Source organism: Anser brachyrhynchus, assembly GCF_964034855.1.
Source record: "Anser brachyrhynchus genome assembly, chromosome: 1".
Taxonomy (NCBI): domain Eukaryota; kingdom Metazoa; phylum Chordata; class Aves; order Anseriformes; family Anatidae; genus Anser; species Anser brachyrhynchus.
In genome coordinates, this window is record NC_137694.1 from 95128397 (window position 1) to 95154438 (window position 26042).

The following is a 26042-nucleotide window of genomic DNA, read 5'->3' on the forward strand; positions in this document are numbered from 1 at the left end:
CATACGTGGTTGGTGGCACCTCAGCCTGCTGAATTCTTCATCTGGCCATTAGGTGCTTCATTAAATAATACTGGTTTCTAATCTTCCTTTGCTCTTTTGTCTTGTGAATCATCCGTGGTCAGTTTAGTTTAAAGCCTGCAATTGATCAAAGTATTTCTGCCTTTTTTTTTTTTTTTTTGGTGTTATATACTGGCTACTGCCACAGCAACCTTTTTTGAATTCTGTGTGTTGGCAGTTTCTGGCAGTTTTATTCTAGAGTGTCTTTCTGTAATGCTTTTTGGTAGATAGTAACAAGAAGATCAGTTTTCAGAAGTGCTGCATACCATGAATTTTCCCTCTCAAAATGAGTTCAACATATCTGAAAATTAGGCAAAAAAAAAATCAATGGATTTTGCTTTCAATAAAGCAAAAATTTTGCTTTCAGCAAAATGATTGCTTTCATGGTAACTTTGTTGTGGTGAAGACTTTCTGTGTTGAGTGGTGCAATTAAATGACACTTTGTTAGCCTTCCTTTGTGGTTTTATTTTTTACCTTTTCCTCGAATCCCTGGTAATTACACCTGTAGCTATTGCAATGTCCTCTGCAGTGTGGGTTAGTTCAGGTAAAGAACAATTCTATTTCTCTTACTTTTGGTGCACATTCTTACTGCTATCAGCCTGAACTCCATTTCAAACTCTCAGAGCAGCTCTGGTCCCAGGTCACATGCTTTTTTTTTTTTTTTTTTCAGGAAAATGTTCAATCTCTAATAGTCAAAGAAGCTTGACTAATTTGGTGGAGGTGAAGGCTTATGTAACTGGATATGCTCATCAGTCATCAGGTGGTTTCTATGGTAAGGGAGGTGTGTCTCAGAAGGCAGCACTTCTGCTACTCTTTAATAAAAAAAGCTTAAATAGTTTTTGAAAGATCTCAGAGGGGAGAAAAGCAAGCAGAAGTATCTACGGATTTCCCAAGAGCCATGTGCTTTTTGCTGTGAGATGGCAGCACTGCAGCCAAATGAGAAATCTGTGTGCCATTCATAGGAATGTCTAAAGCTGGGCTATGATATCTCTTCATTGGGTACCCATGTAGGTGCGGGGCACATTTTTTGGCTTTATAAATTACAGAAATAATGCAACAGTTCTGGAATAGCTGGGGGAACTGTTTTGACACCTCTCTTCCTTGTTCTTTAGGGAGGAATTTGTGTGTTCTGGGGATTCTCCAAGGAAAGACTTTTAGCTGTAAGAATTGGCTTCCCTGTCTATTTCTTTGTAAAGTTTTTCTTTAATTCTGTGCAACCTTTCTCATGGAAGGAAAATGGGGGTCTGAATTTTCATATGCAGCCTATTATAGTAAACAGGATTAAGGGTGAGCCAGTTTTTGGTGCTTCTGCTGTGCCTTTTAACTGCTGGCACCTGCTCACCAGGAGTGCAGTTGAGGTGGCCTGCGTGTGCGGTGAGCTCCCAAGCTAGGCTCCACCAGTGCCCTGTCTTCACAGACAAGATGCTCAGCAGAACAACACAAACTTCTTTGTCTGTAAGGTGTTAGGGTTGAGCAAAACACCAAACTGGTGGTTTTTTTCTTCTGTTTTCTTCTAGCATTTACAGAGAGTGGAGTTTGTAAAACAGCTTTGTCTGAAAGCCAAAAGGCAGACGGGAAAGCAAAGAATCCCCTAAGCAGTGATGGGAGGCACTTAGCTACTAAAGGTCAGCTCAGAAAGCTCCTGGGCCAGGAAACGAAAACTGCAGTTGTGTTGACTCAGCAGTACATTTGTACGTTTCAGTCTATCAGCAGCTCTGTATATTTCAGTCTGTGTTTGGAGCACAGACTAAATGCTCCAGGATACCACAGCAAAACACATTTAGCATGCTGAAATGGGCATGTAGCAACGGCATCTGATCCTGCCTGGATTCTGAGTTGTGTTCAAAGACAGGAGGCAGCACCCCATTGATCTGAGTCATTTTTAACTGCTGTCTCCCAGTGCTGTAGTTTCTGACCTTCTCACGCAGTAGGTGGTTTTGTCTTCCTAAGGTTCCTGTGAGGCAGAAAGACCTCTTCTGCTCTCTCTCCTCTGCCTGTTCTGCCTGATCCTCCTTGCTAACCATGTGTCTTTTACTGTTTAATCAGATGTTTTCATTATTTTCCAGGATCTTTTTGATCACTGTCTGAGATACCATAATATTTTTTTCTTTATGTATTTCCAGGTTCTTCTAAATCTGAAAGTAAAGCAGATCTCTGCTGTTCTTTCAACACCCTCCCTTCCTCTCTCCCTGCCTGCTTAAGGATACAAAAAATTTTCCTCCATCGCACTCCTTTGAGTCATTCTTTCATATTTCCTTCACCTTCTTTCTTATCCCCACACTTATTGTTCTCCTGTTCTCCTATTGACTTTGGCTCTTCTTGCATTGCAAGATGTAAGCTTCTCTAACTTTAAAATAAAACAATGACAACAAAACACAAAACTTCCCACACATGCAAATTTATAAACCCCAGTTCTTTCTGCGAATCTTGCCTCATCTCCTTTTTATCTCTTAAACTCTTTCTGTAGTAAAAACTCTTTCGGTGTAAGTTCTCTCTGTGGTCACTCTCGTCTAGTTCCAGCATAAATCTTGCTGTTCAGTCTCCCTTGACTGCTGACACAGTTCAGAAACTGTCAGCCGTGAGGCCTATGCTTATCTCTTTGCATGCAAAGCTCAAAAACAATACTTCATCCTCATCACCCTTGTCTGATCAGCACCTTTCCTTGGCAAATCTGGAGTTGCTGTTTTCCCTGTTTTGCATCCTGTTTCTAGTTAGCATTGCCGAAGACACACTGAGAAATCATTTCTATGCTGGGAGTTCACCTCTGCTGTGCAGTTGATTCCTCCTGGACAGACTGGACCTTTAGCTAGCTCCTGACACCTTACCATGGATCTCTAGCTTTCACTTCAAGTTGGATGTGGCTAAAACTATTTCACTAAGGCTTTCCAGCTCTCTCTGCTTTTGCTCACTGTAGACAACATTTTCACGTTATCTGTCAGGACTGCGTCTGACAGATAACAGAGTACTGCTATCCATTCTGGTCTTTCACACCAGCTTCAGTTCTGGACTTTGTTATCTACCTCCTTGAATCCTCGACTAATGCCTTGGCCTTGCCTCTGTGAGAGCATGATTCTGCAGCACACTGTGGGGGGAACCAGGGCAGGCAAAGAAAGAATCATTTCTTGGTATGACGTTCCTGTGGCAAATGATGTGTACAGGTGGGTTAAATCAAACATGCTTGGTACAATCCTGCATAGATGGGATTAAACTAATATGAGATTATTGAAGATCTCCTTGACATTTCCTCCACCCTTTTCTCCTGCCTGGAATTGCCTCCAAGAAAGATATTTTGTCTCCTGTGCGTAAGGTTTGTCTCTTATGATCAGGCAAGAGTCTCTGATACAACTGCTTTTCTGCAGGTTCATAAGAGAATCTCATCCATCTGGTCAGTACTGCATGTGAGTTTGTGCTAGTCTCTATTTAACGGTATGGACTCTAAATAATTTTGTGATAGTTTTGCATTAAATAAAACTAACTGCAGTGTGTTGAGAAGGGTAAGCACTAGTGCAACTGACACAAAACTCAGCTTCCAGCTTTAGAAGAATTGGTATGATTGTGTTATGAGTGTCTCAGGAGAACGGATTTTATGCAAAGCATCTGCCAGAGGCAGCTTCACTGAGTAAAAGCCAAGCCTTCAAGCTGTGGTGTGGCTACCGCTGCTATGTGGAACTATTTATAGATGACTTCAAGTATTCGAAGGTTAGAGATGTTAATTAATCCCTACAGATCCTTTCGCGGTAGGTAGGAGCATGTTTGTAACTCCATCTTGCAAATGATGGAACTGAGTCAGAGAGGCGAGGTCATTTGGCAAAGGCTCTTCTGTACTAAGTGAGAAACCAAGCCCAAACTAGAACTCTAGAGCTCTTGGCTTCTAATTAGAGGGAAAAGGTGCCTATTTGCCTTAAAATTCAAGTGTATCAGTGTTTGCCCTCACCCCAGACTGGAATGCAAATTAGAGATTCAAGGGAGAGGAAGGCAATCACTACAACATGTTGCAGACTGTGCCAGTTTAGCCACAGGGGATGCTTCGTTTTCATTTGCACATTTCCAGTTGAAAAAAAAAAAATTAAAAAAAAATAAAAAACATACATTTAATGTTATACAAAAAATCTTACGTTTCAGAGTGGGTACTGAAATTGTATTTTTCTTTTGAATTTACTGTAAACTGAGATTTTACCTGTGACATAATTTGCAAGATGATGATAATCTCTCTGCAAGTTTTGTAGTGGCATATGGGTTCTAATGGATGTCTGATATTTCATCGGTCAACTCATCTGTAACTTGCAGTTCGTGCATTTTCTTTGTTGTTTGCATTAAGCTACACAGCATAGGTAGCAGGCAAATATAAGGGCGACAATCTTTACCGTTATTTCTCAAAGCTGTTGTTAAATCCAGTGGGACATTTTGTCTGAGAAAGAATGATGAAAAGACAGGTCATTTAGTCATTTAAAGCATGTAATCCATCAAAGTTACTTTATTTCACAAAAGAGGTGATTTTGCGTGGAGTGAATATTCTGTCCTGAATGAGGTGAATTAAGGGATAATCCAGCCACGTTGTGAAGAGGCTGTCATTTGATTCATGCAGTATTAGGCTTTCCTAGTTTACTACAAAATTGGGTGAGGACTGAATAATTTGATGCCTAAAAAATGTAGATGTGGAGACAAAATGTGTCATGTCTGTTATAAAATAATAATGAGGCATTTAAGTTTTGGTCAGTTCTTCTTACAATTAATCAGATAGAAGCTTTTGCAATAGCAAGACATATTGGGTAGGTCCTGGGACCTGGGCTTGAGAAAGCTGGGTGGCACCAGTTCCTCAGACAACCCCACAACAGAGCTTTGGCCAATTACAACCATTGCTGGGGAGTCTCCTTCTTGTTCTACAAAATGATCAGGATTATACTGACCTCTGCTGTCAGTGGCCTTTCTGGCCTAGGGAGCACAGCTGCTGACTACGGAGTACCTGTTGGTATTAAAAAAATGGGGGGCCCTAATAACTGGGTTTGTTTTCAGTAGCACTTACAAACTGCTTTTTTTAATGAACAAATACCTTTTAGTAAAAGACTTGCTTCTTGTGTATAAATTTCCAAAAGCTTGGAGAAAGGGAATCAGTTTTTCTTTTCCTTGCATATCCCAGTGCACTGAAGCTGAGCACAGGCACCATGCGGAGCATGGTTTCCTTGGATTCCTTGAAAATACCAAAAGTCCAGTAGTTTTATTAGCCCTGCATTGATTGTGTAAAGAAAGCCAGCCCAATAAACCACCAAACAATCCATTTTCCCCAGAAAGCAGTGAGAAACAGAAATTTTGTGTGGACAACAGTCATGTAAGTATTTTATATTCTGTCTACATTAGAACAGCAGCAAGACATAACATTGCTCTTCATCAGCCCTCATTACACTGCAGAATGATCAGGATCTCCTCCACTTCTTGTGGGGACCCCACAGAAAGTCCTGTGACCTCTTTCTAGAACCAATTTCATCACTGCTATGAGGATTTTGGTGAAAATTTGTTAACTGTGTAGCCCTGCCCTAGCCTTTATACACCAATTCATGAAAAAATGTCACCCCTGTCACTTGTATAGTCCTAAGCAAAGTGTTCAGATTAATTTTACCACATTAATTTAAGCTGTAACTGTACTTAGAAAAAGATGGTTTTAAATCAATAGACAAGTAGCAGAAATAATGTATTTCTTAAGAGCTCTTACTGAAAAAGTTTTCATTCCTAGCCTCCACTACGTTGAGAGAACATTGTTTCTGCAGGAAAATGTAGAAAAGCAGTGCTTCTTCTGACAAACCTAACGTTTTTTACAGCATCTGTTGCTGTGTTTCAGTTGTATTTTGGAAATGCATTTTATTTTCAGCAAAAGCTTAATTAATAAATTTTGAACCTAACAAATGAATATAGAACAAAGAAAAGATCATTCTTCTAGCACAGAGGAGGAAAGAAACTGCATTTGACTTCCTTCCACTTTTTGATTCTCAAATATAATTAGGGTCTGTTTGTTTATTTTCCAGAAACTCTCCTACACAAAGGAAGCAATGGCTGGGTGAGTATCTACATTTTTTTTTGCATTTTATTCTGCCTGGAGATAATAGCAGAGTTGAGTTGTGACATTTTGTAACCCCTTTCTCTCTCTCTCTCTCTTTTTTTTTTTAATTTAATTTATTTATTTCTTCTTTCTTGTCAGCTCCTGCACTGATTGGTCATGTGGGTAAGTCATTCTCCCTTTTTAAATAGCCTCTTGATCAGTCCTTTCTCCAGTTCTTGCTGCAGCTGGAGTTGATTAACGAACTCAAGATGAACAAAATTCATCTCTGTGCAAGGGCTTATAGAAAAGTATTCGGTATGTTGGAGGAATCCTGTCTTTCTTGCGTGTGAACTTCTCACAGGCTGTCCTAGCATGCTTGATGTGCTGAAAATATCCCAGTCAATCTGGGGCTTGTACTTTTGCTTAAGTATGTCATCACCTTGTTGCCAGTCAGGTGCATGTGCAGGCTATTTACCTGAAGAGGTTTAGTGGGGAAAATCTATTTTGGGAAAGAGATGTGTCCCCAGTAATTGTGTTAGTGTTCTGGTTATCTTGTGAACTTTTCCCAAAGGTAGACCTGGTCATCGTTACAAAAAGCAAGAAAAAAAGGGAATGTTTCTGAAATGCTTTTTCAGAAAACTTTCAAGAAAGGTGCTCTAAAAACACAAGGAAGTTGTCTGTGTGGGCTACTCACATTTTTAACAAGGGAATAAAAATAAAAACTAGTCTGAATTTTGACTTCTTTTTACCAAAGCAAACCTGAACTTGAACTGTTATTTTTGTCTTTTTGAACTGGAAGGAAAACCATTTCAAATTATTATAACTTCATTCTCAGAACTTAATCTAACTGGTTATTTTTAGAGCAATTCAAACCCAAACAACCTAGTGCTGAACTTGTCTGAAAAATAAGCAGCTTCAGTTCCCTGCTTTACAGACCCTGTGAAGCTATGACAAATGAGTAATTCATTTACTGGAAAGGGTAGTCACTTAACAGATCTTAAAAAAAGTCTGATATCCCAAAGTAATTATTCTTATAATGATTTTTTTAACCACAATATTATAAATTAAAATTAATAACATAAGATGTAAGGGCAAAGGCAATGCCTAAAAGATTCTTTTTTCTCTGTCCTATTGAGCTGAACTCTTCTCTGATGTGAGGACTCTCCTAAGCCCACTGGTCAGTTGAGTAGTGTAAATCTGTACAGAACTTTTTCTGCTGAGAATGTAACATTGACCAAACTTTTATATGCTTTTATTTTCAAAGAGAAAATAACAACAAAAATAAAAATCTTGTTCTTGTAAACTTAATGGGACAATTTCTTTCCCATTAGCATCTGTTGTTCTCTAGATCAGCTCCTTAAGTGAATGGAACTACATCTTATTCATCAGCAAATTGGATTTCAGAGTTGCATTTATCTCAGTTTGAATATTGGAGGCTCTGAAGAAAAAAAAAAAAAAGAAGAAGAAATTTGAATTTGAAAAGCCACTATATCCCTCATTGGGATTGTTCAGAAAAACTAGTAAATGTAGAGCTATTTGAGACGAATTAGTCAACACAAATTTATCTAGAGACACTACATGCACTGGGCTAAACATCCTAACCATGCAAAAAGACCAACATTTGATTGAAAGGTAGATTGGAGTGATTAATGTTGCACTCATATAAAAGCCATCCATCGAGTGCCTTGTGACAGACATTAAAGGGGCTCCAGCAATTGGCAAGTTTTACCCAAATCAATTAATCGTGGAGCTACATTGCTTCTCTCTCAAAAATACTGCTTTTATCCAAATATATATTACATCAGGTTGTTCATAGCTTTATGATGGGATCTTTGTTATCATTGTCCATTTAAACTTTAGTTTTGCTGTGTCTTTTTCCTGTTAAAATTTTTGTTTGACTTGTGTTTGTATATAGTAGTTTTATAGTATAGAGTGATAAAGGACTAGAACGGTGAGTTAGAAACAGGTAGATTTACTCTGGATAATGGAGCATATGAAAGAAATTTGTATAATTTAGCTTGGCAACATTATTTATATATAATTCTAAGAGCATTCTGGACACTTCTGCACCACAAGGTCTAAGATTTTTAAGTTTGTAAGTAAGGGTCATGCAAAAACGAAGCCATTATTGGCTGCCATGGGTAGAAGATATCTCAGATATCCTCCATCAAGAGGAGTGAGGGAGTCATCTCAGCATTGCCACCAGCCAACATTACTACTGCCTGCAAAAATATGCTAGACCTCCCAGTACACATCAGAATAAACTGAAGGCCTTTTTTAATTTTTTCCTGTAAGAAATCAGAGTAAGTTTGCAACCCAGGATCAACCAGTCTTTAAAGCATGGTGAGGGAAGTCTAGCATCAAGTCCCTCCTGCACAGGAAGAAATGTGAGTGCAGTCCTGCTGTTTCCTGGGCAGTGCAGTGATGACCTACCCACGGGCTTTTCTCCAGCAGATCTCACTGAGGCTGGGGGCTGACCTACATGTGCAGAGAAACTTGTCCTGCAGATGTGTGCAGGGCAGGGCAGTGAATTGAAAGTGGCTGTCTCACCACCTGGCTGTGACATCTGTCAGAATGGGAAATTGACCTGGTCTCAAGGGATGGAGGGACTATCCTAAAGCACCAGCTTTCAGTATCTAGATGAAATGCTCAGGTGAGGCTTGCACATTGCCAGGGACAACAGGCTTCCAGAGGATGCCTAAAGCAGGAGAGTAACATAGGTCCTCTGGTGAACTCCATTATTTTGAATTACTGCATAGAAGCAAGTACTAGTTTGGACACCTAGCCCTAAGCCTATATTTCATATTGTTATGTGCTTTGACCAATTTTTTTTTCTGTGAAAGAACTTGGGTTTCATTTCCTTAATTTAGAGCTGATCTGGAACTGAAGACAAAGCCTTAAATCTACTGGTCATTTTAACTACGCTACCTTTCTAGATCAAAGTGTAACTGTGCTGAAAGCTATAAGCAACTGTAGAATTGAAGCTGTGACTTAAATAATTTAATATATCTCATAATATCCTACCATGATGTCAGTGCTGTGCCTCTATCTAGGTGTAAAAAGCTGGTTTCAGCTAGTTAAGTGCTAAGATAGTTCTAGTGTAGCCTACAGGAAAGTGTCTTGTACTTGTGTGGTTTACTTCCCAGAATAACTCACAATCCGGCATTACTGAGAATTACGTAACAGCAGGATGGGAGTTTGTTCCTGTAAGACTTGCACTTGCATTCACGTAGGTTAAACGCTCAGCTAGCCTGGCCTTTAAAGGAGTTGAGGGATTAAACTAAGTACTGGGGAGGAGAAAACCTCAAAGGAAAAGTAACATATGGGACACAATCTAGATTTGTACAGAGCAGCCCAATGGAAATTGTGGAGTCTTGCCCAGGTCAGAAATGTGGGAGCACTGCATCAGCTAAAGGCTTTTAATATTCCTTTATTCATTAGGCCACTGTGACTTTGCATAATGGATTTTGTTGTGTTAATATTGGAGGATGCAACATGACATCTGAAATGATGCCACATGAGTCATCCTGTCTCATTCATGCAAAGTCAAAAGCCAGATCTTGAGGATCAACTGAAGGCAAAGGAGTAGCACAAAAAAGCTGCAGTAGAAAACCATACCTTTTATGTCAGAATGTTTCGTGAATGCTGTATGAATAATAACATAAGGAGGAAAATACAAGGAGTATGGGGTAGTTGGTAAGGTTGAATATAATAACGTGCTATTTTTCAGTTCCTCAGAAGTGGCTATTAATGTCAAATAAAATGAAATAAATAGAAACATTTGTCGTTTCTGAGGGGTACTTGCTGATTTGGACTTAGTGAAATTAGGCATGACAAATCATGTCCAGACCTCCTCCTTTCTGTCTGTGTTGTCTGATGTGAAATACATTGGCAAATTTAGGATCCATACTTCATCGGCAGTAGCAGCAATGGTTGATGGCATATCAACTCAGATTTTGAACTTTTTCCTCTAAATGGGCTCCATGAAAGAAGAGTGTTGGTCTTCCTTGCTGGAATCATTTCAACTGCCTTCAGTCGGGTAGAAACACACTTGGACTCCTTTTCTGTCTGCATTTGGACTTGGCAACAATATTGCTTGTTTCAACAATTTTTGAGCATCTGTACAGCTTTACCCTATGTGAAGATTTCCAGGCTGCTCCTCTTTAGTTGTGTATTTTCTTTTGTGCTCCCTACTGTCAGATAGCAATATGAAAGATTTATTCTGCTTTAATTAAAAACAAAAGAGGTAAAAATTAAAGAACAACCTAAATAAAAATTAAGCACATGTAGAATTTAAAATAGAAGGAATATAAATACATGGCTCTGTCATCCATTCCATACTTGGATAAAAATACTTCTGAAACTGCATACTTACTTAGTTCGAGGACCTGTGATTAAAAAGAAGAAAATCAGACCATAAAGTTACTTTTTCCCTTCTTTGAGCAAGGCTTTTCAATATGATCATTGAAATAATAACGTTTAAGAAAATTAAATACTTGACATAGCAAATTAGACTTTAGGACATTCAAATTGTTAAATAAGTTGATGAATATTTGTAACCTGTAGTACAGCTGTACATCTGAAGACGGTACATTCTTCACCAGTGGAGTTGAGGTGATAGTTAAGCCTGGAGGAATAATATAGAGAAAAATGCAGAGAAAGATATAACTAATGCACTTAAAAGAATTTCATGAGGAGGAATGGTATTGCTGATGCACCATTTGACAGGTCCAGAGTGGTGCTTGTCCTTAATAACATGACGTGGCTGCATATAAGGACTTATTTAGGCTCTTCAATTGCCTGTTGGTCAATGAGACTCTCTCTGCTTTGGTGGACTTGGAACATCCTGAGTAAAGATGTGATGTGACTGATGTCATGAAAAAGCACTTGCAAGGGGATTTGAAAAGGGGCAGTATAGACTGTATCTCCAAGCTGTATTTGCTGTACTGAAATGTATGGGCTATCCATTTTATCCAATTTGCTTCAGATAGACTTGAGACCCTTATGAGCCATGTCCTAAATTTGCCTAGATCCAGGTGTCTAGCACACCAGTGTGATCTGAAACTAGTCATTTCTTCCAACAAAATGTAGTGCGGTGTTGTGCATTTTGCTGCTTAGACATCTGCTTGTGCATATTCCCTCCTGCCTCTCCGTACTTATATGTATATACTCGTATTTTGCTTACTGCTCAGCCGAGGTGGTCCAGAGCAACAGTTATGCAGGTAGGACTATAGAAATTACATTTCATACCTATTTCTATCAAATTCACCGTAAGCTTTTGCTGTAATATAATTCCTCACCTGGTGTGGCTTGGTTGTTTTAAGTATGGCCAAAAGCAAAGCCTGGGGATCAGTATGTGTGTTGTCATAAGTATTTTGAGTGGCTTCCTCAGAGATAACTAGTATTAGTGCCATTTTTAAGGAGATCAATTAATTTGAAACATTAAAATACTAAGGGGAAGTAGAGGCAAAAAGAAAAAAACAAATTTGTGCATAAAGTGAGACTTGTTATAGCATGGTTTCTTAAAACAGTATTTTTATCCTTGTGAGAAGAAAGTGGTAACTGGTAACATGACCAAATTCAGTTCTTGACTGGTCTCACGTGATTAGATTGATTAGTGTTTTGTGGGGCTTTATTTAAGCCCTTGGCTTTTAATTTTCAGCCTGTTATGAGGCAGAATTTTGTCAAAAAATAGCTAGGCTTTGGGGGCCTGTATTTAGAAGCTCAGTAAGAATGTATTCTTTGCTGACAAAGCACGTGGCGTGCTACTGCTTCAGGTGATGGCTTTGTTATGCTCTGAATGACAAAGGCTGTATCCTTCCCTGGATTTTTATCACTTTCACAGTCGCCGAATGGCCCAGCTTTGTTGGTGGTTCCCAGCCCATGGCTAACCCAGTGCACATGTTGGTGTAGCTGACCAACATGCTCACCTGCCTAAGCTTTGTTGCTGGGTGCACTGAAGTAGCCTGGTTTTCCTGATGAGCCTCTCTAAGTATCATTCCAGTCAGTGACTGGGAGAGTGCTCTGGGACCACTGAAAATTGTGTTATAATATGTTTAAAAATAGTTATCTACTTAAGAAGTAGTACTCCACTCTAGAAAACTACTTTTAGGCTTTTCCACTTACAAACTTCTTCTTTCAAAAGTGTGGTTTATACCATAGCATCCTCCCTGTTTTTTCTTGCTTACTTTGAAATTGTTTACCTGAAAAAACAACTTTGTTAAAATTGATCTTGCAGTACATGGGCAGGTGAAATTATACCAGGTGGTAGCAAGGGGCTGTGGGGCTTCTGTGTGAGGCAAGGCCGGGGCTGCCCCGTGCCTCCCCACAGAAAAGTGTTGTTTTAATGTTTGTCTGTTCCTCACTACCCAGATCTATTGTAATTAGCATTAAGATGACTTATTTTTCCCAAAACCAAGTCTGTTTTGCTTGCACTGACAATTGGTAAATGGTCTTCCTGTCTTTATCTCAACCCGTAAGCTTTCTCATCTTAATTTCTCCCCCAGTCTTGGTGAGGAGGAGGAGTGAGAGAATGGCTGAGTGGGCGTTTGGCCCTTAGCCAGGCCTAACCCTGCAGGAAGTTAGGCGCTCAGTTGGATTAAATAGCCGTTCAAGTCTCTCTGCAACAGCACATGCCTTGCAGAGATCTGACAGGTATAACATGGTGGGATCTGTGGGCGACTGTGCCTTCTGGGTCAGGTCAGGAGAACCTGGAGGCCCCATGAATTGTACAAGGCACTGACCAACATGTGGGCAGCCGAATTGAGTCTTGCAAGCCTCAGGCTGAGCTCAGAACCTGATTTGTTCTGCCACAGCAAGTCAGGTTTCTGTCTGTCCGTTTCTGAAGAAATGGGCATTGATACAAGCCTTAGCTGATGTGCTTATATGACTTCGAGCCCTTCAGTGGATCAGACTATTACAAGTCTTGTAACAGAGTTGTTTCACTGCACATCACTTTGCTTTTGTTGAGTTTCTATTCTGTGACCTTAGTTACATTAAGAGGGTGTGTTAAGTGAATTCCCAGTGTTTCACTTCTTCTGAAAAGCAGTGTCATATTTATTTCTGAACATATCGTCATTAAATATGATTCACTAAAATGCTTTAGTTACTGATGCTGTAAAATATGTAAAACTGGTAGAGATGTAATCTAAAACTTATTGTAATTTGTAAGAGTGGTATGTCCTTTAGAACTAAGTGAGTTGAATTGGAAAATATTTCATCTGACCAAAGAAAATTAAGCAACAGTTTTGATTCTGGTTCTAATATGATAAATAAATAAGGAAACTCTAAAATAAAATCAGCATTCTTAAGAAAATCTAAATCCTTTTACTGATTATTTATTGTTAGCAGAAAGAAACTGATGTTTTCTGAATGAGTTACTTGTGACTGTACCTGTGATGTCAACAGCAAAGAGAATATGTTGCCTGAATTATGCTTGCTGTCTAGTAAAATTTGCCTTACCACTCTTGGGAATCACTCCAAGATTTTCTGATGTTGTCAAAGAATTGGTAGGGAGTTACCTTGTGCCTGGATGAAAACAGGTAACACTGTCCATGAGATGGAAACAGACACAAATAACTGGCCATTGCGAAGCCTGCATGGAGCTTGTAGGCTTTCGTTGTTTAAGAAAATATATGAAGGTACCGTTTAAACTCTTGAATCAGTATTTTCTGCTGTGTTCACCTAGAGATTATTTATTTTATTTTTTATTAATATTTTCTCATTGTTACGTAGATCTCACCCTGACAGTTTAATATTCTCTGAACTTGCTGTAGTTTGGCATTGGTAGTCATTATGTGCAGGACTAGCCTATGCCTCCTGGGAAAGGATGGGAAACCAAGTTTCTTGGTTTAAATAGAAAAATCACCAGATTGATCTTAAATCTGTTTATTGTTAAGTGTTGCATGTCTGAGAGAGGCGGGGGGGGAAACAAAATTTGAGACGTGAATTCACTGTCGTGTTTTGTCATATGCTTATGTCCAGGTATCTCAGTATCTAACTTTGGATGTGTTTGTCTGGGTGGTGCTGGAACCCTTTGTTTTTTGAAGTTATACAGAGACTCATTATAAATCCTGAAGGAGGCAAAATACCCATCAATTTTGGTTTGAGTTTTGTTTGAAGGCAGACAGCAAGATCAGTAATCTAGTATGTGATTCAAAAACCTGGCAAGGCTAGGAAAACATGGCTCAGATAGTATAAGCACTTGCATACATTACAGTGAAGACTTCTTGCTGCAATGTTTATTTTGTAGTACAAGTATGTCTACAAATAACAAAAAGAGTTCCTGTAGAAATGGGAGAAATGTCTCAATGCAGTGAGCTTCAATGATGTTTGGAGTTCTGAATTTAGTTTTCAATTTCTCTGCAGCACTTAAGTTTCCAATCTCATGAATTGGGCTGTATATATTGAAAATATAACAAGCCTGAAAAATATTTTTTTCTTCGTTCAGGAAAGACTCGTTTCTGACAGAGTGTGTCTCCTGTTCTTGGTAACTTGACTCAGGGCTCACAGAATTGGCTCCAAGGTGCTTGGGTTTACTGTTAAAGCCATGTCAGAGCTGTTGGTTTTTCCTCAAGCTGACAGTCTTCATCTGATTTTTACTTGAAATGTTTTCCTTTCTCATATTTGGCCTGGCATTGTTTTGTATGTGTGTGAATGTAGTAATTGGACAATAATAATTGGAAACTGATGCTTTTGAAGTTTTCCAAATAAGCAGGGTAAAAGTCATGATGGACCCTTCTTCTTGCAGTGATTTCAGTACAGCTGGGATGTTTTGGGGTACTGTAGGCTACTTTTAAAACTGGGGGAGTTATAGAATATTACAGGTAACTTTTTGCTTTATCTCTGTGGTCTTTGCATTTGCTTCATTTACAGAACCACTAGAAGGCCAAAAGCATTTTTTTTTCTTAAAGGGGACTCCAGGTCACTTGGAATGAAAGGAAGTTTTCATCCCCAGAGATGTACATGACCTGGTATCTGAGTTGCAAAAGATAGCTAAAATATTGCAAAGCCTAATTTTTATGAAGTTATCAGCAAAGTAGTACCATGAGAAACTTCTTCTGCAAACATGCTTTTTGGTGCTACAGCAGAATCACAGGGCAATAAAAAACTAATGGATCTATCTCACCATGTCCAACTTCAATTTTTGGTTTTACTTTTATTTAACAGGAGTGGGACTCCAACTCCAGCTTCGGATGTTGATGTTACCACACTGAGAGGTCAGTTTTCATCTAAATCATGTCAAGACTGATTACTTGAAAATGGGACAACCTGATGGCTTGTGGATTCAAGAAAAAGTTGTGAATCCTTCCATCTCCAAATAATACTGTTTGTGATCTGGTGATCAGGTTATACGTTGCTGTTATTTTGTGATGAAATGAATCGAAAAGCCTACTTGAGAAATTAATTCTGTGCAATTTTTACTGCACTTACTTCTTGTTCCCCAGAATACATCCTCTTAGAACATTAGCATTCAATTCTGACTAGCACATTTGATGCTTTTTCTGAGGCTCTTTGGGTGTTTTCTGTGGTATTTCTGTCATGATGATGGGAATAAGAATCAAGTGTTACTGTTAGTTTACACTTGCCAAACCCGTGTGTATCTACATGTACATGAGAAAAAATAATAATACTGCTCTCTTGCAAACTCAGATGCAGCTGCCAATGTTCCTCCCCCTCATGAGGTCTCCATTGAGAGTCCTGCAGGTGGTACCATCCATGAAACTGAAGATGCAGACACAACTGTGAGTGTTTTTATTAAGATTTCATAAAAGCAGGGCATGAACCTTAGAAACTTTTAAATAATTTCCTGGGTAGGTGTTCTTTCATTTGCAGTGTCTTTGCCGTGTAGCTTCCCCCTCAGTGAGAGAGAACAAATCAGTTGAGCTATCAAGTGAAGATTTTGATTGTGACGTAGGACTAGACAGTGAATGTCTAGGGCTTTTGAAATCTCCACAAAGAATGTGAAGTATTATTATTCCTGTGGAAACACAGTGCACCTCAAATTGCTGTCCTAGTTTTTGAAGGGTCCGAGTGGTACAGTTGCCTAAGGCAGCAGAGGTAGCCTGAATAGCCTTGAAGATTCCTTCTGATTCCCTGCTTCTTTTCCCCTGCTGACATGGATGAATTTTTATTTATTGTCTTACAGTCACCCTCACCTTGATATCTAAAACAAAACTCTAACACAGGGAAGCCTAGAGCAAGTACTTGAAATGTCTCTGTAAAAGCGAGCTGGCTTTTAAAAGTGCTGACCACCAAATAGGTCCCAGGGAAGCATTTGCTTCCAGGAGACAGCTCCTCTGGATTAAAATTTAAGCCCGAACTCTAGATTCCAACTGCGGTACTTGTCAGCCTACATGCCCCCTGAAGAAAATTTTGCAAACGAGTAGTATGCATCAGCTGGCACTTGTTTTTATGTAAGTGTGAAACTCTCACTGGATTTACTGATAAGCTTACAAAATTGCACATGCTGCATATAAGTAGAAGCTGATTTATGGTACTGAGTTTAACTGTGCACTGTTCTGTAACTTAGCACGGCCATGACATGAAGCTGGACCAAACTCTGTGCTTTTTTCTAGAGCTTTCACAGCTGACTGCTGAGATCTGATATTGTGATTCCAGGAATAAACACTGAGTATGAAATAGGCAGACAGATTCTGACTCAAGTCCAGGGTCAGATTTTATATTTATGTACCACAAACGTGTGGTTTGGTCCCATGTACACCATTATTCTTTTCTGAAACAGAACTGCCTGAGCAGAGAATAAGACCACTCAGTAAATCAGAAAGAACCCAGAATTTGATTGCTGCTGCCTACAGTGTTTTCACTCTCTACAGTTACCTCACACCTCATCATTGCTCTGAACAGCCAAAATGCACTGCAGGTTACAAGACCAAGAGTGAGCAAAGCTCATCTTCTGCATTCACGTGTTGACTGGACTTTTGTTTCTGGGGGGTTGATAAATGATTCAAACTACGTGGAGTTGCAAACAATCATGTAAGAGCAGCGGATACATGCAAGCTAATTATATATTTGCCAAATAGTAACTAGCTTTAAGCAGGGTGCTAATTATTCTGGTTCTTAACAAAGTTGTTTAGTCAAAAAAGGGTGTGGGGAAGAAGTAAAAAAAATTTGGAGGGGCCCTAAATGGTATACAAGTTGCTCACAGGTGGCAGCTAGACTTTGTGGAGCTCCATTTTGTGCTCCATACATAATACAGGCTGCAGTTTTGTTGACAAAGCGTGTTTTGCTGGCTCATATTTTTCCTTTTTAATAGGGAAAAAGCAACAGTTGCATGTAAATAGCCAAAGACATTCTTGTTAACTTACACCAGCCTTCCCCCTCAAATCGCAAATTCCAAATTTTTGTTCTAGAATAAAGCCATGAAACAAGATCTGTTTTTTCTTGCCTTTCAGTATACCACAAAAAAATAGTATCCTGGTTGTAAAATGCCAGGGAACTAAGCAGGAAGTGCTCTTCCTGTGTTGCTCACTGATTGAAGTTAGATGAAAATTGGACTGGAATTCACTGCTGCTCGCAGCAGCCGTGGTAGTTCCCAAAGCTGAACATCCCAGGGTGTTTGTACACCCTGGACACGTGGAATGTAGAACTTGGCAAAGGTAACTTGTCTTCCAAGTAGGATAGTAAACAGGAACCTTGTGATAAATGGGTACATTTTGGGTAAGTCAGCCCACTGCTGATTAGGCACAGGTGACCTGTTGGTGTATCCACATTTGCACTTTAAATTGCCTTATAAATGTCCGAACCAGCTGGTTTTCTGTGTGTAACTCCATTCAACTAGATAACGGTGCACTAGAGCAAAGATGTGCAAAGGGAAAACAGAACTAACAGCAATACGAGAATACTATAAAATTGTCTTGCTTACTAGATTGTCTCATTAGTTGTCATTTCTGTCCCTGAGGCTTCCTGAGAACTCCATTACAGCATAAGGCAAAAGGTGTGCTGGTGACTCAAGTAAGCATGCTGTGCTTTGGACTGCAGTTTCCACATCATTAAATAAATTCATCATGCCATCTGTTTGGCCCACCAGTCATGCCATGATGTGTTGCTGTCCTTATAGCATTTATGGAGGGAGCTCAGAGTTTTTGCCACATCATGGGCCAGAGAAACCTCCAGGTCTGCAGTGGCTGGAGAAGTTTCTGGCCCACTTAAAAGAGGATGTTTGGACCCTGGCTGAGTAATGGAGTGTGCTGACTGCTGACAGGACCATATCTACATGCAAATATATCTGGGGATGCTTTTTACTTAGAGTAAATCCAGGATAGGTAGGAATCTGGTCTGCAGTGAGTAAAATGGATTTATTTCTTCAGGAAAAAAAAAAAACACTCAGAGGAAAAAAGTCACTAAATCACCTCTTATCTTCTCCCTTCTCTCCTTTTCTTCCAGATCAATAATGAGATAAAGAAGGAGGATGAGAATCTCATGAGACCTGTAACTGAGCAGATGATTGAGTTCAGCATTGTGATCGTTGGAGAAAAGTACAGCGAGGAGCTGAGTGACCCAGACACTGTGAAGCATCAGCTGCTCTCTGAACAATTTGTTTCTCAGGTGACTTACCTCCCCTGATGTCTTTTTGCTCTCTCTGCAAAGCAATAGCAGCACCCGTACAAGGACTGCTCTGCAGAACCAGCTTAGGGATTTTGTTGCCTGAGGCAGGCTGGAAAATATTCACTGTGAGAATACCCTCTTTTGTTTGACATGCTGCCTTTTTGAGATAGTGGAGCTGTGTGCAACATACCAGTTGCCAAACAATGACTCCAGTTTTCTTACTGTGTTTCTTATGAAATAGCCTGCTATCGGTTTTTGCAGAGGTAGACATATGCTTTTGGGGAGATCAGAAAATTGTGCTCAACTCCTGCATAGTTACTCCAAGAAGGGACCTTTCTGAGGCACTTTGCCTGCTCCTGCCCCTTTTTGCTCTTATTTATTTTGCCTTATGTTAGCAAAAAAAACTGAGCCAGGTGTTATTAATAAACAAAAGAAAATTGCTCTTCTTTTAGTTCTTTTAAAGTCTTGTTTTTACCAGGGCTAACTTTGGCCTTACATCCTTTCAGAACTTTTAAGTCGCTCTACCTGTCAGTGTTATGGCATTAGAGGTTTTAAAGTCACAAAGAAGTGACAAGATTCTTGTTTGTCTTTTGGTGTGTAACTCCATCAGTTCTTAAAGTTCTGGGTCTTAAAACTCTTTAATTTTAAAGATGTATTTAACATCTCTCTAGTGACCAGTCTGCCTAGAGTTTTTTTCAGAGCTTTTTCATCTTGTTGTTTAGCTTTGAATTCTTCCATAATGTTGTTGGTTTGAAACCGGGGAGTGAAAAAGATTATTTGAAGGTCTTGGCAAACCAGGCTGCCCACACTCTCCAAAAAGGCAGGACGTGAATCAGCAGCAGTTCAGAACCATCAGTCTAAGCTGGGGCAGTGCTGGAAGGCAGCTCTGGCAGGTCAGGTACAGCACAGCATCGTGTGAAGGGCAGGCAGAAGGCATTCAGGTCTGTCAGCATCTGCTCGTGTGGGCATGGTCTGGGTTTCCTGCAGGAGCTGAGCACTTCAGAGGGATTTAGGAAATCTCAGTGGTTGCACAGCATCCAGATTTCTGGTTGTAGAAGAAACTCCAGCTTCAGGCAAGAGAATCTGTCTGTGCAGAGTAGGTGATAGGTGGGGATGTCACGAACAACAGAACTTGTCCATTTTTTCCACTCAGGAGCAACATTTCATTGAAAGAATCACTGCGTACTGCAGTGAGATACTCTTTGAAATCTAGGCTGCTAAGACCATTCTCGATCATCATTTATGTCCAGAATCAGCAGTGCATACATATGAGTACATTTTAAAACCCTCCAACTTCAGAAAAATTCTTAAGCATATCCTTTAATCCCGCTGGAGTCAGTGGGAATGAACTATGGTTGAGACTGTTAGGCACCAACTTCAAAGAAAAATTACATGTGTGCATATATCTATATATAAATAAGCATATCTATACATATGCATATATGCATGATTTATTAAATCTTCATTTCAAGTTACCTTAATCTGAATTAAATTGAATGTTTTAATTTCTATGCCACAAATAAAATTACTGACCCCGCCAACATACAATAAGTGCTCAAAATACAGTCATGCTGCTATCTCCTGTCTCCCTATTGTTCCCATTTATTTATTTTATTTTACTTTTCATTTATCATGGTAGTCTTATAACCATCATTTTCTTGGGGCAGAGAGTTTGTCTTTCCTTTCTCTTGGGAGAAGCATCTAGGGTGCCAAATGGTAGGGTCACCTATTTTCTAGCTTTGCTTCCTTCTTCATCCCATTTAGGTGGGGTTCTCTGTTGAATCCCTATAACTGGTGCTAACCCTGTGCCAGATCCTGGGCCAGCTGGGAAAGAGATGTACTCTTCACTGGAGCCAAAAAGCATCACCACAACTGTCACAAGTTGCTAGTGTAGGCTAGACATCTTAATTTTCCTAGTTGTGTGGCCAAGTAGCAATGCCATAGAGTGTGTGTGTGGAAGAAATGTCAGATGGGACCGAGTCCACCTGGCACATGGATGTTCCACTCCTTTGATCCCTCGCCTGGTTTTCTCTCTGCTTGGATAAAGAACCTCTTAAAAAAAAAAAAAAAAAAGAAAAGAAAAAGAAAAAAAAGTCGGCAGCACTCAGATTGTTTAAGTCTCACCAGAGACGGTTTAAAAATAGGGAGACTGGAGAGGAGAAGGGGAATTTGAGGAGTAAAAAAGAATCTTCAGCTGGCAAGGATCTTTTGGGAGGAAAAATACAAAACTGGCATGAACCTGCAGTATTCTATTTCTTGTTTTCGTCAACACAGTTGGCTGTTGAATTGGGCCTGGACATACTACCATTTTGCTGCCCCCGGTCTTCATTTTCGTGTAGCAGTGCCAGTCACTCCTGAGCCCTCTGTGTGCTTAGGGCAGCAGAGATGGGCTGTGTTTTGTACTAGGTAATGGATTAGGGCATCTTTGGAGTCTGAGGCCCCAGTTCCTGAGGTGGCTGTTGCTGCTTCACTTGTTTAGGTTGCTAAGGTCCAAAGCATTTTTCCTGAATTTGTTTTAATCCAAAGAGGTTTGGGAAGTAATGGAAACCTTTGGGACAAAAAAGGGTTTATGCTGCATAAATAAGAAAATAAGAGTCACAAATAATGTCACCTGCTCTCTGCAGATGTTGTACAGATCTCTGCAGAGTCTATTTGAATTTTCCCCCCTTTGAATATTTATATACACCTCTTGGGGAATGCTAGATGTTGTGCTTCATACTTTCTCTTTTCCTTTTGTAATAATGAAACAATGTCACCAAAACTCTTCTTCTCTAAAGACAGAATATTTAACCATGTTTTTTTCTATTAGAAATAGCAGCTCAGATGCATTTTTAGAATTTTAGAAACTGTTGAAAATACTTCTTGCTTTTTTCACTACAAGGAGGAGGGCGGAGGAAATTTGTGTTAATATTTTTTTTCCCTCAAAATAGATCCAAAAGGTATTTGAAGGACTACCTGGATACAAAAACATCCATGTCCTGGAATTCAGGTAAAAGATACTGATGCATATGTGGTGGTTGAAACTGATCATGTTGAAGGTGCAATGTGCTAGCACCACACTTGGATGAACATCAGTGCAAGGAAGTTTCCAGGATGTGTTAATCAAAGAAAAAGTGCTTTCATACTGATACCTTCATGTGTACAGACATCAACATAGAAATGTATATAAATGTAGTTGGCTCTTTTCTGCTCCTGGCAGCCATCAGAGAATCTCACATGATATGCTTGCCTTCAGTTTAAGATTCTGACCTAAAATTAAAAGAGGCATTTTCTAATTGAAAATCAGTATCTGATACTTCCTCAATACTGTTGACATGTCCTACTATTAAACAAGGAAGAACATGGGAATCTTTTTGGAAAAATGTGATATATTTTCATCTCTTTTCATCTTCTTAATGGGATGACAATTTGGTTGTTAATTTGGTTGGCATTTGAGGTATGTAAAGGTTTTTCTCCTTTTGATCAAAGCAAAGGTGGGTGAATAAATGTTTGATAAATGATTTTAAAACCTTTAACTCTCTGCAGTCTCATAAATATTGCTTAAAGGACTAGTTCCCTCAAATCATTTTGTGCTTCAAAATAACATTTTAAGTTAATTTGGGGGGGGAGAGGGTGGGCGGGAAGAGGGGGATCCTGCATATTATGTATGAAACATCTGACCTGTGAGTTTTGGTATACATGGATGACGAATTATGATTGGACATGAATGGACTGGATATGACTTTCAGAATCCAGTCAGGATTTTCATGGGTCAGTCTAAATAATGCTTTCTGTTGGGACTTTGTAAGCTGTATTTCTTAAAATTTTCCAGCCAATAAATTTGAGCCAGGATACTTCCGGATAACAAAGTAGTTATAGTGAGGAAGGTTTTATGGTTGGAACCATATGGTTGGACACTGTTCCAACAATGTTGTCAGAAGTACCAAAAAAGGATGGTACAGAAATCAAATTATGAAATGCTTGAAACAACGAGGCAGGAATGTTCCCCGTGCTAATTGCCCAAATGGATTGATAAACTCCACTTTGTTGTGGCCCGCTGTAGGAGAATAATTACCTGACCTGATAAGACTGATTGATAGATACATAAGTTATCCCTGCGTCAGCAAGGAAAACAGAATGACACTGTCTTCAGCCCTCACAGGAGCCCGGAGGCAGGTTTGGCTTTTCAGTTCCTACTTTCACTTCTGGCTAGAACCACAGCAAACTGGGGAAATGACGTGGGGAAACCCTGCTGAAGGTCTGCCTGGGAGGTAGCAAAACTTTCCTTCTCAGTATTTGCAGTCTAATACATTTGCAAGCCCTCCGTTCATTTCAGAAGTGAAATAAAATGTTGGTATTCCTGGCAAAATACCAGATTCTTTCTGTGCTCTGCTGCGCATGAGAAAAAATGTGTTTGTAAACTGACCTTCAGGTAGAATTAGTGAGCCTTGTTTCTCTTGGTACTAATGGCAATTTAACTGCCTTACTTGCAATACAGTGCAGTGGCTCTGCTCTGCTGATTCCTTGTGATCAATAGGAAGTATGTCAGTTCAGTAAAAGCTGAACAGTTGGTTATGCAGCAGATCAACTTTGCAACTTATAAACATTTTGCTGTATGGATTTTGAAATTTGTGTGCCCTGTAGAATACAAAAGCAAACTTGGTAAAGCTGGACTTTAAGGAAATGGTGATGTTGATTTAACAGGTTTTGCTGTTGTGTTTTGTTTCTGTATTCAGCTCTCCTGAGGAGGACAGGTAAAGACATTTTTATACACATTGTCATAATACAGATGGAAAAGCACCTTAGCTGGATGACACTGACTGTCTTGGGGATTTGTGGTTTTGGCTCCACAGCGAGATAGTTATCCAGCATAAATACTATGTGAGGGGGTTCTACCAGCAACTGCAAATAACTCATCTGTTCTGATTATGAATAAACCTAATTTGCTTATTTAAATGCTGCTTATAAAAAACTGCTTGAGGAAAACCATCCTAAACACAAGTCAGCTACTGGGCTAGCTTGTGTATAGGAGTCTCTTCTGTGAAGAAAACAAAATTGTTTAATGATGACTCAAGGTCTTTTTAATTAGCAGCAAAATCTTGGATAGATATGATTGTTATTAGATAAATTAAAATAAGTAAGAAAACCATAGTTATCCAGCAAAGGCAATTGGCTTAAGCTCCTTCAAGGCTGGATTTGCTGTGCATCTTAGCAGTAATTTTACAAACATTTCTTAGCAGAAGAAGACATCAGTCTTGACTTGGTAGAAACACATGTTTTTTGGTAGATATATGCAGGTTAAGCATCCTAAATTTTCCTCTTTCAATACTATTTGAAGAATTTCACAAACAAAAAAGAACTGCGGCCTTTAAATTACTAGAAGTATTATTTTATTTTGTATATTTCTCAGTAAAGCCCTAGCCAGTGTCCACAAAAAGTTCTACAGAGAATGAGCATTTTAATTTTAGAAGGTTACTGAACAAAGAAAGGTATTGAGCAAATCTGTTCACAAGCAACAGTGACTGAATGTGATCCTCTATTACTCTGCACTTCTGCAGACTAAGATGCATGCAGCAATTCAAAGAGGTTATGTTCCAAATACCAGATGTTATAGCCCTTTCCAGACAGATGATGGTGTCATTGTTATTACTTAGCAATTATTAACTACAACTGACAGCACAGTTGTGTTAAATGTAAATGTTACTTTTTGACTAGCATGCTGTATGGCATCTTTGCCGTGCCTTTTCGCTACTGCTGTCCTTTTTCATTTCCTGTACTGACACTCAGTGCCCATGATGAGCCTACGGTGGGCTCATTTCAATAATAGGGCCAGCAGCAAAACTCCAGCAGGCTCCTGCTTTCAGTTCATGTGTCTGCTGATTATGTCTTCGTTGTACCTGGCACTGGGGCGTTAGAGCCTTCTCTGAACTGAGCCATTACTTTGGCAATTTTACTTTTAGTCCAGCTCTGTGGAATGAAGGAAACCTGTCTTTGGAGCACATTTTCCTAGCACTTCATAGATTACTTCATTTCTTGCTGTGCCCTGTGTACAGCCAAGGTATGCTCTATTTTCTAAGACTCCCTTGTGCTTATGCCCAGTATACGGTAAATCTGGTTGCTACCAACTCTGTCACGTGGAAGAGGACATCCAGACATTAGGAGAAGAACATGGAGAAAATGAAGGAGAGTTAATATGAAAAAGCTAAGCCGTACATAGACACAAAACTTTGTTAGAGAATAAATGATCAAATGAGTCTAGAAAAATGCTTCTAATTATAAGGCGTATTAAATACTATTTGAGTGCTGCTAAAGGCACTATTTCAAGCAGATGGACACTGCACAGTGACAGTGACCAGGGCTCCCACTTGCTACTGTATATTGCTACTATATACACAGCCTGTTTTCCCAGGCTCCTTTCTTACCTCAGATCTTACACTGCATGTTGGCGGGTCTACGGATAATGGAGACAGAAAGTCATCAGTTTGGTCTCCAGGCAGTCCTTCTACCCTTCAGAAGTAGAAATACAGTGCTGTGACCAGGCCAGATGTTGTGTTCTGGTAACCTTTTCCTTGAGAAAACACAGGCAGTCAGACACAAGTGTGAAAAGTAATACAATTAATTATTTTTACCTAGAATCCTTAAAAGCAATGTATTTGTATATTTAAAAAAGGGTAGTGACACAGGTTCTTGGAAAAAAATCACAGCATTTGCCATGGAAAGCCTTGCATCTCTCATGTGTGTTCCCTCTCTCTTTGTGAAACCAAAGTGGGGTGGAAGTGCACTATGCTGTTACATTTGATGGAGAAGCCATCAGCAATGCCACCTGGGACCTGATTAACCTTCATTCCAACAAGGTGGAGGACAACTCCTTTATGGACATAGAGGATAATCCAACAGTTGTTTACACCATCAGTGATTTCCAAGATTATATTGCTGAAATTCTCCAGAAAAATGCCTTGCTTGAAAACACTTCCTTGATTTTAGACCCAAGCTCTCTCCAACTTACTAATGGTGAGTATTACTTATGATTCATCTGCCGTCTGAATAATTAAAAAGAAATCACAAACACAATGGTGTTGCAGTTGATTTTGCTCTAATTTTAACCAGGTCAAGTCAACAGCAGTAGCATCCCATTCTCAATCCTTTAGATTTGTCTCTTTTTTTTGTTTGACACCAAGGTTTGTGGAGTGCGCTACTATTTCAGCAGTTAACAGGAAGAGAAGGGAAAATGTGTTTCACGTGATGCATGTTGCTTTCAGCACTTCAGCTTAGTAGCTCTGCCTTGGCCTTGAGCAGCACAAAGGAAATACCTGGCTTATTGTTGAATATTCAAAGGTCCTGCCATAGTTGGTGGAGTGGTGCTGTCCCTCTCCCCATCTTTTCTCTTCTATTCCTGTGTGTGATCTGG

The 26042-nt window shown here is 39.5% G+C and overlaps 1 protein-coding gene across 7 annotated transcripts in view; it reads left to right on the forward strand.

Annotated features, from left to right (window-relative positions):
- IMPG2 (interphotoreceptor matrix proteoglycan 2) overlaps positions 1-26042 on the forward strand; it is a gene marked incomplete at its 3' end in the record, with an annotated part of 56683 nt that overhangs the window by 15319 nt on the left and 15322 nt on the right. For 5 of the 7 annotated variants that reach the window (XM_080563527.1, XM_080563521.1, XM_080563523.1 and 2 more), the window contains 7 exons: positions 6075-6106; positions 6248-6271; positions 15257-15306; positions 15740-15831; positions 18494-18655; positions 21586-21644; positions 25401-25645. In XM_080563527.1, coding sequence (XP_080419653.1) covers positions 6075-6106; positions 6248-6271; positions 15257-15306; positions 15740-15831; positions 18494-18655; positions 21586-21644; positions 25401-25645 — 664 coding nt within the window. Of the gene's footprint in view, positions 1-1638; positions 3216-6074; positions 6107-6247; positions 6272-15256; positions 15307-15739; positions 15832-18493; positions 18656-21585; positions 21645-25400; positions 25646-26042 lie in introns of those variants that run through there. The other 2 variants (XM_080563525.1, XM_080563526.1) reach the window with 2 other exon arrangements.